Here is a 17463-nt window from a genome sequence, read left to right on the forward strand (position 1 = left end):
CATCCGACTCAGCTCTGTGCATTCTCACTTTATTATGATGAGACGCCACAATCTACATCTATATCTGTTTCGGCCGTTCTCAGCTAGATCTCCACTCTGACGCACATCAACCTCTTGACTGACAAACATGGAAACTTTATGACGTGGTCAGTTAACCAGTCCGGCGACTGCGAACGCAGACGCTCGAGGAGATCCTATCAACGAAACACTAACAAGACCCGTAAGTTAACGACATATCACAAGCCGATCTAACACGTCCTTGATATGTCCTAGATAGAAGAACCGCATGTACGAGTATCCGGCTGACAGGAGCTGCTCTAGACCTGGCCGGTGACATATCCTACTCCCATCAGCTGATATCCAGAACTTTGAGGGCACGCGCACTGCGTCACAGTAGATTCTGCCCAGATATGGGCACGTAAAAGCTTGGTCCACGAACTTTAGTGTCATCTCGCTGGCTGAACGACACCGGTAGAAAACACACGTCTGAGCCGGGCCTCTCCAAAAGTCGCCGCTGCATAATTCAGGGTGGTTTCTCAAGATCTTTAGATAATAGATGGCATGGATGCCAGTCGTAGATATGTGGTAGGTAGCTCACAAAAGAAAAGAGGGAAATGGCCGCGAAAATGCTGGTAGAGAACGTGTAGAGGCCTGGGACGAGGAGATAGACAAAACCGACGGCCATCGAGGATCCCACCCCGGTGCAATCAATCAACGGGGCCAATGTGATAGCCCCCTTTGGCCGACCGTAGGTAGAGCCGATGTGTACAGTGACAGACCAAACAAAGCGTCTCCGCGCTGTCGTCCTTTGGGTGGCAGTGCAGATTATTGATTGGCAATGCACTTCGCAGCGTCCTGCTACCCGACGCAACGAATGCCTGCTGATTCGCGTCTCGTTTAGCAGAAGACTGTCATGACCACAACAAACCAAACCGATTCTTACCGAAAAAATTACACTTGATAGCAAATAGAGGCGTGGCAGTACAATGATAATAAAAGGACAGTGCAAAGTATTGCATTGAGCAGGCATTGGGCCCGGGGAAGGTGTGGGTTTGTCCCAGGGAAGCGTTTCGAGCACGACACAAGCACTTGGCGCAAAGAGACACGGTTGTGGAGGAACTATTCTATTTGAGATCTCAATTATATCTCGTTACTTAATGCGTAAAGACGAGCAGTAATGCTCTCTGTTTTGAGCTTGTCCCAAATATTCTTCCACGCTGTATCCCTCTTACTGAGGCAGATCTTTTCCCAAATGTCTCTAGGACATTCCAAATATTACCACGCTCCGCGGCGCGATGATCCCCCCGTCCAACGTATCTGCAAGTTCGATGCGCAGCCGTGGGACGGGCCAGCCAGTGTTTCTTGGTCGGTAATGTACAGAGGAGAGGTAATCAGTGTAAGAACACATCATTGTGGTGTGTTTCGAAAAGAAAGACTATGATGTAGACATTAATAAAGCTGGAATGCTTGTCGTAACTCGTTATTAGAAAGCGCAAAGATGCAATACATCGGCGGCACCTGCTCCTTGCCGCTCTCATTTCCTCCGCTCGCCAGTCTCGCTCGATTGTGCGATATGCTCGCTGCTCAATCGGTGGGTATCATTTGCTGTGTTTGTTTAACTCGATATAGTAGGAGTTGCGAATCATAACATGTAGATGCATCAAAGATGGTGTGGTTGATGTACTCTCCCACATATCCAATTCGATTGCTGTAGGGCCACTGATGCTGATCGAAATTCAATGAAATCCACGAGGTATTGTGTCCGCTCATATGTGAGGAGCACCAGATCGGCCCTTGCCTAATGAGTCAAGCAGCTCTTCAGGAGGAAGGCGACTCATGGCACCACCACGGTCATACATTGAGGTGGGAGCTGGAACATAACCTTCACGCTTCTTCCTGTAGCGGTCTAAGAGGAGACCAGCAACCACGATGAGAAGCATCAAACCCAGTGAGATGGCCAATGCTATTAGAACGATGAAGCCAACAGCCAGCCCAGAACCTATATGCATGTTAGTGGGTGTGGAATTCGGAGTGCCCTACAATTTGACTTACTGCTATTGGAGAAGAAGTTCTCGTTTTGTACAAAGATCTTAGAAATCGATCCTGCAGTATTGCCGGTGTTGCCTGTGAGAGCATATGGCTGGAATGTTGTCCCATTGAAAAGAGCAGCCGAGGCTGTTCCAAAACCAGGGATACTAAGAGACCCGGTGATCATCAGGACCTGCGTTGAGTCCATTAAAGAGGTGGAATCATGGGCAGACGTGACCGTGAACATCTGCAAGCTGTGGATGACAGAGTCGGGATTCAGGCTGGTGCCTGCCGATTGCCAAGCCGACCCGTCGTATTTCATAAGGTACACTGAGCTAGAGTCGCTCGCAGTTCCGGCTGCCCAAAATTCTGTGCCTTTGCTGTTTGCTGTAGTAACGGCATCCACTGGCCCAGGAAGTGATGACGCTGACGAGAAAGCTGACCAAGCTGAGCTCGAGACATCATATGATGCAAGATATACCGGGATGTTATTGATGCTCAATTGGCCGCCAGCAATCAGAGTAGAGCTAGTTGGCCAAATTAATGAACTGACATTACCCTCTAGTCCTAGGCCAGGCCTGTTCCATTGAGAGCTTGACGTGGCGAATACGCATACGCCAGGGCATGCCAATGAGCCCGCAGATTTGAAAGAACCTCCAACGTACACGTCTCCTGTGTTGGGCCGCACTTTGATTGACGTGACAACCACAGGCAAGTCAGAGTAACCAACCAGAGCTGGGGGTTGACCGTTAAATTTGGCACCGGCGAGATTATAGGACACAAGGCCATTAACAGTCGAATCCCCAACAGTCCCGTTGATTCTTCCTCCAGCGAAGAGATTATCGCCTTGAACAGCCACTGCATAAAACATGGAGTCGTCGTCAATGCCTGAAGGCAGACCGGTAGTAGCATTGTTGTTATTGCCATCGATAATGACCACATTGCTGACCTCCGAGCCATTGCTGCTGAGGGCAGTGAAGTGTCCCGCGAGTACGGTAACCGCACCACTGTTGTAGAAAGCGCCAGCTTGGACACCGGTGAGGGTCTCTGTGCTATTGATCAACGAGGCCCGTTTGACAACGCCAGTGCTTGTATTAGCACTAGTGGACTGCGATGTAAATTCAACTGGGAAATTCCCAAGTGATTCGCCAACCGTGACAACCCCATTGGCGCTCATTGCTTGAGAAGATAGTGTACCAGCGTATAATGAAGTATCGGCCACACTAAGCAACGACGTGGTCAATAGGCCATTGATGGAGGGCACGGGTCCGTTTACGTTCTGGAGCCAGTTGCCTTGTGAAGGAACCCAAATGGCAAAGCCACTAACCACAACCTCCGAGTTGTCGTCGAAGGCAACAAGTGTGTTGAATGATCCTGTCAAGGCTATCACTGTCTCTGGAGTAGTACTGCTTATGTTCAAAGTCATAGGAACAATGCTGGCAACTGGGCCATCAAGACCAGCACCGAGTGGTGACCACTTGCCGCTACTCGGGCTGTAGATGGCTACGTGGCTCAGACCAGACATGGAATTATCCAAGGTGTTGTCGAATGAACCTCCAGCATAGATCGAGCCGTTCGATGCATAGAGGCATGACACTGCGCCGTTGAGGCCTCCGTCAAGTAGCACAGTAGAGTTACTAGCTGTGTTTATGCCGACGATGTTTCTAACGTTCTCCGACGTAAAGTTTCCTCCAATGTAGGTGACATCGTCGTCCACGGCAAGAGTTTCCACAGCGGACCGATCAGCAAAGGTGGATCCCAGTTTGTCGAAAGCGGAAGTCTCGAAATCGGCCGTATCGATAGTTACCTTGGTCGGGTCGTATTCGAAAAGCCCTTTTAGACCGCCGGTCGAGTTTAGCAGGCGCAAGCCAATGCGCTGAGCTACAACAGTCATGTTTGAGATGTCTTGATTGTTGGCCGGAGTAAGGACGATACTAGGTCGAAACGAAGACGAGGCCGCGTCCATAATTGCTGTGAAAAGGGAATCATACTTGTCGTAGTTGTTCGATTGGTAAATTACTTTGGAACTGTCTTCGGTGCTACCATCGGCAGTCAAAGTCCAGGTAATATTGACTTGTCCGCGGCTAGAGCAGGTATCGTCCTGAATACAACCCGGCGTATACATGCTAACCGAATAGTTGCCAGACTCGCGTATATCTGGGTAAAAAGTAACAGATGCCGAATCAGACGATATAGTGCCAGTCAGCTGAGCTGACAAATATTCCGAACTGCTTTCTCCGGATGGTGCGACAACCCATGAACCCGTCGACGTTGCAGTTGCTGGAAAAGAAGTGTTGGAGCAGGGTGGCTCGTTAAAGTCGTTGATGGAGTACGTATACATTTCGTCTGTGTAAAGTGCGATACCATCAAGGCCACCACCACTGCCATACCAAGCCGATACGTCAATTCTGAACTCGTTCATCCCAACACGGTTGACGAAGTAGAATTCCTGGTAGGGGATGGAAGTATTGTCGCTCAGTGGGCATTCGCTTGTACACGATATATTCTTGTTGCTGGCTGGGTCAATGTAAGTAAAGTTCATGATACCATCAATCGGCAGGGCCGTGAATCTCCAGGTCTTGGTGCCTCGGCCATCTTGGTGGGTGTTATACAATCGCAGCTTTGTAGGCTCGAAACCATAGGAGAATTTCGCAGTCCAGGAACCAGGGGTGTCGTCTTCCAACAACCAGGTAGTGTCAGACCCATCAACGCCACCAGTCTGACAAACAATATTGTCAGGTTCGTTGAAGCCTGTGGTTGCGATGCTGTGACTGGCCGAAATATTGGCCGCGGAAAGGTTGACCAGAGACTCAGTAGAGGTGCTGGAATTTGTCGTGGTCGTATTTCCCAATCCCGTGAAGCTCCCACCGAAGATGATATGGCCATTGGCTGCTTTGCTGATGGATGCGACGGGTCCATTAAAGCCCGCAAAAGGCAGGCTCGTCCAGCCGTTGTTTCCGACCCATGTAACTGCATTTGTCGAGGTTCCAGCCTGGAAACTTCCGCCAACATATACCATGTTTGAGTCGTCATCACAAAGCAAGCTGTTGACTTGGCCCGTCAGGCCGGTCAAGTTTGTTAGCTCCGTCGAGTTGAGGTCGTAGGAGGCTATGGCGGTAAACTCCCGCCCGCCCAAGCTCGTAAAGTTACCGGCCAAGATCAACGCGCCTTGGAAGGTACACAGAGCCTGGATGGACGCGTCTGTGTTCAAGATATTAATAAATTGGCCGTTGGGCAGCTGGGCCATGAGAGATTGAGATCCATTATTAGCGAATGCATTTTCGTTCTGCCCCTCCCACTGATAGAGTGATATGCCGGTGAAGTCGCCTGCAATACCCGTGTTTCCTAGCTGGCTGAGGTCGAGATTCGATGATGGCACTGGTGTGAATGTGATGCCTTGGGCAAGCGACAGGAAGGATGCGCACGCAAGCAGACACGAGGTCGAGTGTTGTGTGCAGCTCCGCAATGAAGGCCGCGGCCATCTTGAAGATATTCGCATTGTTGCGCGCGGATGACCGAGGCAGGGTTGGGAACTCGACAAGAGCCCCGGTCGTGGAAACCACCAGAAGGTTGATACCCGTCCAAGGAAGCTCAAGCTACCGCGTCGAAAAAGTCATGCCTAGACGCGAACGATGGGGGCGGTTTCGACAAAAAAGAAAGAGTGTTTTGAAGGGCAAAGGTGAATGGCCAATTGACGATGGGGGTCGCCCGTGAAACTTGATTGGGGAAAAAGCTGGTGTAGCGTTGATATGGAGTTGGTTTTTAGATTCGCAAGGCGGGAGGTTAATTCACAGTTTAGGTGTTGCAAATATCAGAACGAGTGAATGCTGGTTTGATGTGTGATTTGTGATTTAAGCCTCGTTCCAGGGCGGTCGTCTATGGGAATTTGCAGCTTCCGTTTGCGATTGTCGAAAGTTGGGTTGAGATGGGAACTGAGTTGGCAGTCTCAGGCCAGATCCAGGTCCAGGTCCAGGTCCAGGTCCGATTCAGTCTGAAGTCTAAGAAAAGCAGAGCAGAGCAGAGCAAAGCAAAGCAGAACAGAGCTGGCAGACAAGGGAACTGGCGCAGTACAGAGAGGCCCGTGTGCCTCGTACTGCAATTGCAGATGCACCGGGACACAGGGGTGGGTGATGGGGGCACTGCTTTGGATGGTCTGGTTCCAGATAGTGGAGTGCCGTAATTGGTACCTGATTCCAGGTTCCACCTGGAATCACGTCGTCAACTGGTTGTCGGTGGAATCTGCGTAATTACTGGTCAATCAATCTGGGTAGGCCGGCCTGGCGACTAGTGCTACTGGACGATAATCCCTACGTTAGACGTATTCGTTGCGTTGCGTTGCGTGTTTTGGAGCTTGGCCCTCCCCTTCTCTTCCGCTGTCTAGTGTGTCCTGTGAAGTTTGATTGCCCGTGCAATCCCCGCAACGCTGGCTGAGCGTGGTCGCTAAAATCGGGACGGTAAATTAGTGGCCGACTGCAAGGACTGCAACACACGCAAGGTAGAATAAGATTATGAGATGACAGGCGCCCTGCTGTTGAACCGCCTTCAAACTCAAAAAAATACAAAATTTAAAATAAAAGAAATTCAGTGACAAGCGAATCTCTTTTCTGCGATCGGTCTCCTTGTGCTGTGACACCAGAGATAAGAACATTGGGAAGCTCAACCGAGTCCTGCAAATGTGTGTCTCTCTCTCCAGTCCAGCTGGGGGCCCCGGGTATTCATACGAGAAAACGACATGACATGATGGCACTCACCTAGGTAGTAATGGCAGTAGTGGTAACCTTCTCAAAGGATGGCTGGCGCTATGTGCAACATTCGATCCCCGATACTTGCTGCACAATTCGGGCTATCCAACCTCTTCAGGACCTTAGTGTTTGATTTTCCGGTAAGAGATCTTAGTAACCCATTCAAATCGAGGCCAGGTGCGTAACGCAGGGCTGTCGTAATATCTCTCGTCGTGCAGATGTGGTTCGGAAACGAATGTAAACGGAGATCCCAAGGTTGGTAGCCGAGCGGGCTGGCCGTTGACGAAACTGCAAGGGAGCGATACCTGGTTTCCCAAGAAGTTGTTGCTGTAAGAGATATTGATGGGTGTCGTCAGATCAGGGGTAGGAACGTCGGAGGTCGTGGTTACGCCAACGACAAAAGAACGACGAAAAAGAAACCAAGTGAGTGAATGTATGGGCGTTATACTAGCCGGCAGAACTGATGTTAGATCAATCCCTGAGGCTATTCGCAAAGGCTCCGGATTGTATGTAAAAGAATGACGAAATGTTAAATTGTTTCTCTTGTGAACCCCACTGCTTGCGGCCAGCAAACACAACAGTACCGAACTTCGCAGAAAAAGGGAAACTAAACGCAACCGGCAGGATAAGCCAGTTCCTGAAAATAAAAAACCTTTGGTGTTCCCCTGCATCTGCACGACCCAATCCGAAGCCGAAGAGGGGGCTGGCGAGGGGTTTCGTCCAACTGGTCGAAGTGTCAGACAAGCCGAAGTCGACAGGGGGCCCAGCGTTGTCTTCTGGATCTGCAAATGTTCAACGGCGACTTTCAACTGGTCAGTCTCGTATTACCATGCTTCGATAGAGCCCAAGAAAGCACCTATGTGCATCACTTCTGAGAGCCCTGGTTCGCTATTATTTGCATTAATGGCGTGGTCTACCTGATATAAACAAACTTTAATCCCGCCTCGAACTTAAGCCCCAGATCTTTTCCGCTGTCTCCTTTTTCACGAGTCTCGGCTGAGGAATGCACTAACCTAGTGAGGTGTGCAATGTGTCTTACTTTCTTTTCTTTTCGCACATCGGCCAAGGTGATGAACCAGAGGAGTCGGGCTGTGCCGAAGATTTATTCAGCATTTTCGTCTGGATTTTCTTCGTAATGATGCCAGTTGTTTCCTTTAAATACAACAAGGACGATCTTCTAGGGTTGACCCAGCACGCGTCTGCGGAGACTGGTGGAGTTTCGTCCCAGCAAACGCCAGACGCCTCACCTTCGGCCATCCAGATACGCGATTATGCCAACGACTCCGAGAAATAGTCTAGTCTCTATTCGTAACTGCTGCGCAACAATTGAAATCTCCTGCTTTGCGAAGTAAAAACTACATTCTGAACCTGGCTGGGACTTATGTATGTCTCATGGCCAACCAGAGTACACACCCTAACCATATAACACCAAAGCGTGGTCGACATTTCAGCCTTCTTGTATTTCACCACATTATAGGACAGGTTACTTTCCATCGCCGCCTATTTGTGGATTTCTCTTTATGTTAAGGTCGTAAAGACGAACAGAGATAAAATGCTAATTTTATGTTTGCTTCTTATTTGTTGAACACAATGCTAGCCGGTAAGCTATTTGATAGCATGACTTGAAAGTTTTTGTTGTGCAATCACCCTAAATTCCTATCAGAATACACCCACCCACCTTGCGCCAAACCGTTAGCTATGTTTACCGACTTTACCATAGCACCTCTATTAACCTTAGACCTGTAAGAAACGCATGTAACCTCTTAGGAATATTGTTGATGACGTTCTCTTTAAAGTCGGTACTTGTAGTAATGGTGAAGTAAAAAATAAAAAATAAAACTTTCTAGTTAGTCTAGTGTAAGCTTCAACTGCTCTGAGGTTAGAGCAGCACATAACAAGAAGAACATAGACGGGTTATTCTGGTACAGTGACTTTTCGGTGACTTGTTTGTTCTGTTTGCACACGGGCACAGAGTCAACTAATTCGTGGCTGGGTCTGCCCTATCTACGGATCATAGATCTCAGAATGCTGGGTTTTTCGCAGATCATACACGTCGAATTTCATATTTCGCTCTATGCTTTGAGCTTTTATGCATGAAAAGAACCTTGACCGCCCGGCGCCCAAACATTGATTTGTTTATGCATAATCCTTTTGCTGGGGAGCACCGCAAGAAGCCTCATGGCTGCATCTAATTTTGCGCGTCCGTTGTGTTCATGCGAGTCTTGTATTCGCGCGGGCTCTCAAAGTGCTCCGGCTTTCCTCCCCACATACCGCATTTCTTTGCCTTGGCCTTGGCTTCTGCCGCCTTGTACTTCTGTTCGAGACCGCCGAACTCAGCGCCGCTCTTGGCCTCGTATGTTGTTGCCAAACCTCTCTTGAGCATTTCCAAGCCAACGTCTCTGCGAATGAGCCACCGCCTCACGAAAACAGTGCCTACAATGCGGTCGTACTGGTCCTTCTTGTAAATCTTGGCTCGGACTCGTCGACCCAGTATGTATCCTGACAGCCATGCCAGCGCATCTGCTGAGAAAGGCTGGGCAGGACGACCGAAATGCGCACACTCCGGGGCATCTACGCCGGCGAGACGAATGGATATCTGAACTCACACCTGTCAGCTTGGTTCCTCGAGACCCGGGACTGTCATGGACCAACCGTCTTGCCCCTCAACTCGGGCTTCTTCTCTGGCACACGTCGTAGCCAACCCCAGCCGGCCAGGCGTCCACCTGGTGTATGGAACAAGTGGAAGTTGTCGCCATCGCCGACACTCGTGACTTTGCCGAACAAGCTCCGCTTCCTGAAGAACGAGGGTTGTACATGTATTGCGCCTGGTATTCGGCGGATATAGGAGCGGTAGAATTGTATAGACACAAGCACTGTTGTAGTTGCCAAAACAGTTGGAACCCAGTTTCGTGGGTCTCTGAAGTGTTGCCAATCCGTACCATTTAGGCTTTCGCCCCAGGAGACAGGCCGGCGACTGCTCTTCTCCGGGTCATCTTTGCCAGAGCTGGAGCTGAACGGCCATGGCATTGTCGCAGTGGCCGAGGATGTCACACGATGAAGTGCATCACAGGCTGAAGTGCATAGCAGGAAAGGCGGAAAATCGCGGTGAATTCTACAGTCAACATCCGATCGGCTCATGAGACCTGGCTAACCTAGGCTAAGGTGAGACTGTTGGTGGGGGCTTTCAAGCTGCCAGTGGCTATTTGGGCCAAATCATACTGTATGTACTGTAGAGCCTAAAAGAAAATGCACTGCAGCGGAGCGTTCTTTATCAAGTAGACTTGGCATGACCTGGGACGAGCCGCAAACAAGGTCAATCAAGTTACTTTGACGTCAGCTCAAGGTTGCACGCATTTTAATGTGCAGCAGTAAAGTTTGTCTGCAAGTCTGCTCCCTGTGTATCAATTCCAATCCAGCTACCCCATAAACATAATTTCTAACACTTGCTTGACAGCCTGGTTTGCTCCAACTATGATGTAAATGCTGAAGTTATCAATCAAGCAGACAGGGTTTTCGTTGGTGTGGCTTGGATCTGCTTTATCTTAGTGAACTTGTTTCATCTACCGGCTCTGGAATTACCCCCACATTATGTCAAAGCCACCAGATCGATCTGCCAAAGGTGTAAACAATTCTAGTTCTGCCTCCCATATCCAGAACATGTGTTCGAGATCGTTTGCGACACCTTGGACGCCGTACAACTATTGGGATAACAGATCATTTGCCTACATCGTTGACCGCCAGTTGCCAGGCTCGAATTGCTCCTCATCCCGTTCTGACGTTTGCGTTGCACCAACCTGTCAACTTGCGATATCTCACCTATTTGTTCAGATATTGATATGACAACATGACAGATCGATCATCTTCGCGACACATACAGGTTCAGGAGCCCGAGAGGCGCCCTCTACTTGAACGTGCACGATTTCCTCATTCCTTTGATGCAGGAGACTTCTTCAGCTGCAACCCAAATGCCCATGCTCACTTGCCAGTTTACACCAACATACACAGGATACGGAGAGACGTTATATCCATCGTGGAGGATTATCTCACATTCGAACAATTGAGGGATCTGCGATTGAACATTTCAGTCGTCCGTCCTTTGGTTGATAAGCTTTATGAGCTAGATGACATATCAATTGGTAAATCTCCACACTTATGCCGTTTACTTCATCACAGTAACATTGAAACTGGCACCTGCATACTAACAACGACTCAGTATACTGCCTGCTCGTAAATCGTGTCCAGTTTCTTCACGAGCAATCGCATTTGAGCAACAGGCAGAATGTCAACTTTACCAGAGCGACGCTATGTGAAGTCGTAGCCACTCGCATCCTGAGGCGTTTTGGCGAAGACAACGACGGCAATCCCGGGCTTCTGGTGCTGGCACATATCCTGGTTGCTGGATTTACGCCCTTCCAGAATGCTCCCGAGGACATACGACGCGAAGGGTCCTTGGCTTCAACATGGGACTTACACAGAACCCTACCGGCCCTTGAGGTAGCCATCTTAAGTGAGGCCAAATTTTTTCTGAGCTCAACGCACTGCCAGAAGGTGTAAGTGTACGGCCATGTCACCAAAGACAGCCACTGACTATTCCAAAGAATCGACGCCATTTACACAGGACATATTGTCTATACACCTTCAACCTTTCTGGACCTCATACCGGACCGTTACAAGCAAAAACCGATTTCGTTATATGACCCACGAGAGGCACCCCTTCTAAACCAGTATCGGCTCATCGTGCCACGTACGAGGAACTACCTTGAAGTTTTCCAGTTCCTGATTCTTATTGGCCTATATCTTCTCTTCATGGCCGAACGAAATCCTGATCAGTTCAGCCCCCTGGAAATGGCTTTCTCTGTTTACGCCTTTGGATGGGTTCTAGACCAGTTCGCCACCATTCTTGAGCATGGATGGTGAGATTGACTGTGCAGAGTATCGAAGATCTTAACTGACATGGGGTCTAGGAATGTATACACGCAAAACTTGTGGTCATTTTTGGATGTGATGTTCGCCATGGTATACTGGGCATATTTGATTCTCAGGATACACGGTTGGAGAATTGATGACCCCGTCCCAGGGCAACAGGCACTAGATGTGCTCGCTATTGGGGCACCCGTACTCATACCAAGACTGGCATTTGTCTTACTATCTGACAACCTCGTATTCTTGTCGTTGAGATCAATGATGGCCGACTTCACGTTGCTCACATTTCTGGCTGCATGGTGCTTCGGCGGCTTCCTACTGTCCATGGTATGGCTTGCCGAAGGTCGCCACGACTTCATGTGAGTGTGTCCTTAGACTTTGATGTCCTCGCAGCTGACACGGTTTAGTACTATAAGCAAGTGGATGTTGTGGATATGGTTCGGGCTCGACGGCACGGGTGTATCACAATCGGTGCGTGGAGACCTGACAGGATTTTGATATCGAAGCTGACTAGACTTCCAGAACGATTTTCATTGGCTTCTTGGGCCGATACTTATGATCACCTTTGCTTTCCTAGGCAACACGCTTTTCCTAACTATTCTTGTGTCCATGCTGTCAAACACCTTCAGCACGATTGTGTCTAATGCGACTGCGGAAATCCAATTTCGCAAAGCAGTTCAGACGCTTGAAGGCGTGAAAGCTGATGCTATCTTCGCCTACCAACCGCCATTCAACATCCTTGCAGTGTTCGTGCTGCTACCATTGAAGTTCGTGGTTAATCCACGATGGTTTCACAAAATCCACGTAGCATCTGTGCGATTCATCAACCTGCCTGTCCTGCTCTTCATTGCAGTCGCGGAGCGACGCATTCTACAACCCACTTCCAAGCAACGACCAACAACACGAAAGAGGACATGGTTCTGGGAGAAATGGAAGATAACGACACACGGCGATCTCCAGACAGTTTTCGAGATAATGCCCCCCGACGAATTGACTGAGGATATTGCTGTGGATGATGAGCTTACCCATCATATGATCCGACGCCAATTTGTCAGACAGCAAAGTGCACCGTCACAGGAGCTCCTGAAGAGAGGTCGGCTGAACAACGACGGTGCAGACGATGACGATAAGGACAAGCGTACTAACAAACCACCAGCCAGACGGGATTCAATCGCACCATACGGCCCAGATTTGACTGAACAGGTGCGCCATATTCTCTCGGATATTGACACAGGGAAAGGTATCAATGTCACGGATCGGCTTGACTCCCTAGAAGAGTCAATGAGCAGGATAGAGATAATGCTGAGTAAGTTATGCAACAGCGAGATCGGCGACGATAGATCATTGGACGAAGAAGAAGCCAGAGCTGGTGAAGCGAATGGCCCATTACAACATTTGGATGATACGGATGTGTTTGCGGATTAGAAACCCACTGTCAATAGACACAGCGTAAAGTGGCGTATGGGGCAGTTACAACTACAATATACTCATGCATACCAGATATGTCGAGTTCTACAATCGTATCTGAGATATCTTTCCAGTGCTACAGCTTATTCTGCACTAACACGGAGGATCGTGTCCTCCTTCTCTTACCGTTATCAATGATGGCTTCTTCGGCCGGCGCCTCCTCCTCGAGCTTTATGGTAGCAGTCATTGACACACGTTTCCTTTTCGCCTTTGGCGCCGGTTCTTCAACCACGATCTTGTCCTCAACTTCGATTTTGACGTTTTCCTTATCTGTCACAGGCTTTGTCGTCGTCCGGTCTGAGAACGACTTGAGGTTTGCAGTGAACAGAACCGACTGTGCCCAGCCCGCTTGATCTCCCCAGATCTTCCTGAAATGGTCGCCAACTGAGTCGTACATGACCTTTGAAAAAGTCTTTGTCTTGGCCTTGCCAAACTTGTAGTCACGTTGAGCGATCTGCCAAACATGTGTGTCGACCGGTACGGCTTCACCCCATCCCAGTCCCATGAGACACACACAGTCGGCAACCTTGGGCCCCACGCCGGAGAGCGACAGTAGCTGTTCGTGGGCTTCCTTGTAGGAGACGCGGGGGACCTTGGCGCCGTGCTTCTCGGCGTCCCAGCCAGGATTCTCGGGGTTCGTCAAGCTCTCCAGCCATTCCCGGGGCTTCTCCTCCGAGACGATGCGGGCCGTCTCGGCGATGTACTTGGCTCGATACCCGAAGCCAAGCTCCCTGAGATGCGCCTCGACCTTTGTGCCGGTGAGGGCCTCCGGCGCGGGAAAGTCGTGGAAGGCTTCGTCCCCGACGTGGCCGATGAGCGGGCCGTAATGGCTGCACAGCTTATGCACCATCTGCGAGATCCGCGAGATGTTGTTGTTGCTGCTGCAGATGAAGCCAATGAGCGCCTCCCATGCGTCCTGGCTGAGGATCCTGATGCCGGTGAACTTGGGCGCCTTCCTGCGGAAGTTGGGGTCGTTTGCCGACCACTGCTCGTACAGGGCGGCTGCGTTGTGCTTGAGGCTGAAGTAGTGCCTTATGAGGTCCTCTGTATCATCGGCGGCGCCTCCTCCTTGTGAGAACTCCTCTTTGATGGGCTCCGGTGATATGCGTGGTGATGCTGCGGCAGGCCATGTTGCTTTGTAGTGCAGGTGTGTGTCGTCCTGCCTCAAAGACAGTATGCGGCCATGAAGCGTCAAGTGCCTAGATGTCGATTTAGCACTTTCTTTCTTCGGCCTTGAAAGAGTTCCAGCCTCACCATTCATCGTTGATCTTTCTCCATCGGAATGACTGGCCACAACGCAATGTCGTATCAATGCACAATTCTGTAAGGCTCAGGGGCAGCTTTCGCCACTCAGAAATCTTTAGCCCAGGCATTGTGATATTTGAAGAACACGTCAGCAATTCATTCCTTTACCGCAAATGATTCACAGTCTAGGTTGAAGACTTGAGAAGGAATACCGAGATAATAAAAACATTGGAGTCGTCCCGGTCATTATTTTCCCGCCTCAATCACATCTTGGAATGGATCAACATGCGCAAGCCACCGCCGGACAATTTATACCAGTAACGTAACCAAGCCAGGAAAGGGAGCAGAGCAGGTGAGCCGTGTACTTTGTACTGTTTGTACTATGCACGGATCTGTGCAAGCACTGTCCTTGGCGTAGCGAGTAACCAGCGCCTTGCCCAAGGAGGCTAGCGTTGAAGGGACTAGGTGCAGCAGTGGAGTGGGCAAGTCATTGGAACTCGCGACCTTCAGCAAGCCAAAATTTCAAATCCAAACTCCAGCCTCATCTGCAAGCAGCAAGCAGATCCACAGTCGTAGCTTCATATTCCTGAAGCTCACGCATTGCCCGGCACTTTTTACATTACCATCATTGTCGCATCCAGTGTTGTGTCGCGCTTGAGCTTGAATCAATTGCCGCAGCCAAATATGAACGGCGACAATTACTCCTCGCGAGGTATGCTCCTTTCCATTGCAAGCTCACTTTTTCCCCTTTCCTTTTTGTTGCGAGGTCTCTTGTTTTCTCTAGGTGGACAACACCAAGCTAACTTGTCCAACCATCAGATGGCCGACACGGCTCATCTCGTGACTACCCGTCTAGAGATGACAGGCGCGATCGGGGCGATCGGGGCGATCGTGGGGATAGAAGAGACCGCAGACGATCACGATCACCTAGACGTTCCCATCGCGAGGGAAATGAAGACTCGTATGCTTCGAGTCGCAGCCACCGCGACCGCGAAAGGGAGGATAGATACGGTGGTGGCGGTGGCGGAGGTGGTGGTGCAGGTGGTGCTGGAGGCGGTGGTCGCGACAGAGATTGGCGAGGAGGCGACAGAGACCGGGAACGGGATCGAGGCGGCAGACGGGACCATCGCCGCGACGATGGCGGCCGACCCCCGCGACGAGACCGCGACTTGTTCGACGACAGGCGAGGCGGTGACAGACGCGACGGAGGAAGAGGACGCGACGGCGGAGCTGCCCCTGCCGCTGGGCGTGACAGAGACGAGGACCTGTTTGCGCAAAACCGACGTGGCCGCAGCGCCACCCCACCCCCCAAGAAGCGAGAGCCGACTCCTGACTTAACAAACGTCACCTCCGTCCTGAACAGGAAGCGCCGTATGACGCAGTGGGACATCAAGCCTCCGGGTTACGAGAACGTCACCGCAGAGCAAGCCAAGCTCTCCGGCATGTTCCCCCTCCCCGGTGCACCAAGACAACAGCCCATGGACCCCAGCAAGCTCCAGGCCTTCATGAACCAGCCGGGTGGTGCCGTCAACAGTGCCGCTTTGAAGCCTTCCAACAGTCGCCAATCGAAACGTCTACTCGCATACAACATTCCTGCGAACGCTACCGACGAGAGTGTCATCAATTTCTTCAACCTTCAGTTGAACGGCCTCAACGTCGTCGAGAGCACCGACCCCTGCATCCTCTGCCAGATATCCCGTGACCACACATTCGCATTGTTAGAATTCAGAAATGCGTCCGAGGCAACCGTCGCTCTTGCCATGGACGGTATCTCTATGGAGCCCGATGAAGCAATGGGCAACGGTGTGGCAAATGGAAGCGGTCATGGCCTCCAGATCCAGCGGCCGAAGGACTATATCGTACCGGCGATTGCTGAAGACGTACCTTATGAGCCAGGTGTGATATCCAAGGTGGTAATCGATACCCCAAACAAGATCAGCGTGACAAACATTCCTCCTTATCTCACCGAGGAGCAAGTCATGGAGCTGCTGACATCATTTGGAGAGCTCAAGGCTTTCACTCTCGTCAAGGACGCTGGCACAGAGGAGTCAAGGGTAAGCTATACATGCACGAAACCGAGACTGGAACAATTTCAGGCTGACCCAACGTTTCTAGGGCATTGCTTTCTGCGAATATGTAGATTCCGCCGCGACGGACATCGCCGTCCAAGGCCTCCATGGCATGGCTATTGGCGACAAGGCTCTCAATGTGAAGAAAGCAAGTATAGGCATCACGCAAGTGGCAGGCGTCGAGATGGGTGTGAATGCCATGTCCATGCTCGCAGGTACTACGTCGACAGACCAGGAGGAAAGCAAAGTGCTGCAGCTTCTCAACATGGTGACAGCAGAGGAGCTTTTGGACAACGATGATTATGAGGGTGAGTCATACAGCTTTCTACGCTGTTTCTGGGATACTAGCTAACGCTTCGCAGAAATCTGCGAGGATGTTCGCGATGAGTGTGCCAAGTTTGGCCAAGTTGTGGCATTGAAAATCCCCAGACCTAGTGGTGGAAGCAGGCAATCTGCTGGAGTTGGCAAGATCTTCGTCAAGTTCGACACTACGGAATCAGCGAAGAAAGCCTTGAATGCCTTAGCTGGTCGCAAGTTTGCTGATCGCACCGTCGTCACGACATATTTCCCCGAGGTTAGTGAAGCCGGTCCTTTGGGACGTCTCAAACGCTGAGCAGGACATATTACTAATGCCAAATCTAGGAGAACTTTGAGGTCAGCGCGTGGTAGAAGCGTTAACGGGCACGTGGGAGCTTTTCACCAATCACTTGACGATCTGTTTGCAGTGGTTTCATCGGGATGGGAGGTATTCCAGGAGTCATCACACGTGTAATCTAAGTGCCCCTCTGGGAGTTTAATGATGAAATGGAGAATTGTATGTTCAGGTGCATTTGAGAAAAGAAGATGCTCAGCCAGCCAGCCAGCAATTTGAAGCCATGGTTGCAAAACTGTTGCCTGTGCCTTATACACTACACTTCCCACGCAAGGTGACGATAATCGGACAAGCCACTACATGAGAGATACCCATTCGATGTGATAGATAGTTTAGA

At 50.4% G+C, this 17463-nt stretch overlaps 6 protein-coding genes across 6 annotated transcripts; 3 read left to right on the forward strand and 3 right to left on the reverse strand.

Annotated features, from left to right (window-relative positions):
* Nucleotides 1-1766: 1766 nt before the first annotated feature.
* Nucleotides 1767-5527, reverse strand: BKA67DRAFT_509117 (cellular morphogenesis protein; the record flags this gene model as incomplete). The annotated part of the gene is made up of 2 exons (XM_046097215.1): nucleotides 1767-1999; nucleotides 2053-5527. 2 exons carry the CDS (start codon nucleotides 5525-5527, stop codon nucleotides 1767-1769), a joined length of 3708 nt encoding a protein of 1235 aa, XP_045964316.1.
* Nucleotides 5528-7112: 1585 nt separating this feature from the next.
* BKA67DRAFT_530303 (uncharacterized protein) lies at nucleotides 7113-8064 on the forward strand (the record flags this gene model as incomplete). The annotated part of the gene is made up of 3 exons (XM_046099221.1): nucleotides 7113-7276; nucleotides 7367-7582; nucleotides 7788-8064. 3 exons carry the CDS (start codon nucleotides 7113-7115, stop codon nucleotides 8062-8064), a joined length of 657 nt encoding a protein of 218 aa, XP_045964317.1.
* An 894-nt stretch (nucleotides 8065-8958) lies between these two features.
* Nucleotides 8959-9797, reverse strand: BKA67DRAFT_530304 (uncharacterized protein; the record flags this gene model as incomplete). Its single annotated transcript, XM_046099222.1, has 2 exons — nucleotides 8959-9366; nucleotides 9423-9797. 2 exons carry the CDS (start codon nucleotides 9795-9797, stop codon nucleotides 8959-8961), a joined length of 783 nt encoding a protein of 260 aa, XP_045964318.1.
* Nucleotides 9798-10133: 336 nt separating this feature from the next.
* Nucleotides 10134-13118, forward strand: BKA67DRAFT_667053 (uncharacterized protein; the record flags this gene model as incomplete). The annotated part of the gene is made up of 6 exons (XM_046108605.1): nucleotides 10134-10906; nucleotides 10984-11320; nucleotides 11369-11683; nucleotides 11735-12052; nucleotides 12110-12164; nucleotides 12216-13118. Exons 1-6 carry the CDS (start codon nucleotides 10615-10617, stop codon nucleotides 13116-13118), a joined length of 2220 nt encoding a protein of 739 aa, XP_045964319.1. The 5' UTR covers nucleotides 10134-10614.
* A 78-nt stretch (nucleotides 13119-13196) lies between these two features.
* Nucleotides 13197-14921, reverse strand: BKA67DRAFT_547181 (8-oxoguanine DNA-glycosylase). The gene is made up of 2 exons (XM_046101437.1): nucleotides 14415-14921; nucleotides 13197-14359 (listed from the first exon to the last, which is right to left on the reverse strand). Exons 1-2 carry the CDS (start codon nucleotides 14531-14533, stop codon nucleotides 13237-13239), a joined length of 1242 nt encoding a protein of 413 aa, XP_045964320.1. The 5' UTR covers nucleotides 14534-14921; the 3' UTR covers nucleotides 13197-13236.
* On the forward strand, nucleotides 14889-17235 carry BKA67DRAFT_43003 (uncharacterized protein). Its single transcript, XM_046096863.1, has 4 exons — nucleotides 14889-15117; nucleotides 15225-16459; nucleotides 16521-16782; nucleotides 16837-17235. Exons 1-4 carry the CDS (start codon nucleotides 15090-15092, stop codon nucleotides 17085-17087), a joined length of 1776 nt encoding a protein of 591 aa, XP_045964321.1. The 5' UTR covers nucleotides 14889-15089; the 3' UTR covers nucleotides 17088-17235.
* The last annotated feature ends 228 nt before the right edge of the window (nucleotides 17236-17463 follow it).

The sequence above is a fragment of the Truncatella angustata genome (genome assembly GCF_020726525.1).
Source record: "Truncatella angustata strain MPI-SDFR-AT-0073 chromosome Unknown BKA67scaffold_1, whole genome shotgun sequence".
NCBI classification, from domain to species: domain Eukaryota; kingdom Fungi; phylum Ascomycota; class Sordariomycetes; order Amphisphaeriales; family Sporocadaceae; genus Truncatella; species Truncatella angustata.

What these genes read in the sequence shown, in the direction of transcription:
- BKA67DRAFT_547181 (XM_046101437.1), bottom strand. Translation starts at nt 14,533, where the DNA reads ATGCCTGGGCTAAAGATTTCTGAGTGGCGAAAGCTGCCCCTGAGCCTT. An exon ending in AGAAAGATCAACGATGAATG is followed by an intron (nt 14,360 to 14,414) that starts GTGAGGCTGGAA and finishes ATCGACATCTAG; the next exon opens with GCACTTGACGCTTCATGGCC.
- BKA67DRAFT_43003 (XM_046096863.1), top strand. Translation starts at nt 15,090, where the DNA reads ATGAACGGCGACAATTACTCCTCGCGAG. An exon ending in CGACAATTACTCCTCGCGAG is followed by an intron (nt 15,118 to 15,224) that starts GTATGCTCCTTT and finishes TCCAACCATCAG; the next exon opens with ATGGCCGACACGGCTCATCT. An exon ending in GGACAACGATGATTATGAGG is followed by an intron (nt 16,783 to 16,836) that starts GTGAGTCATACA and finishes AACGCTTCGCAG; the next exon opens with AAATCTGCGAGGATGTTCGC.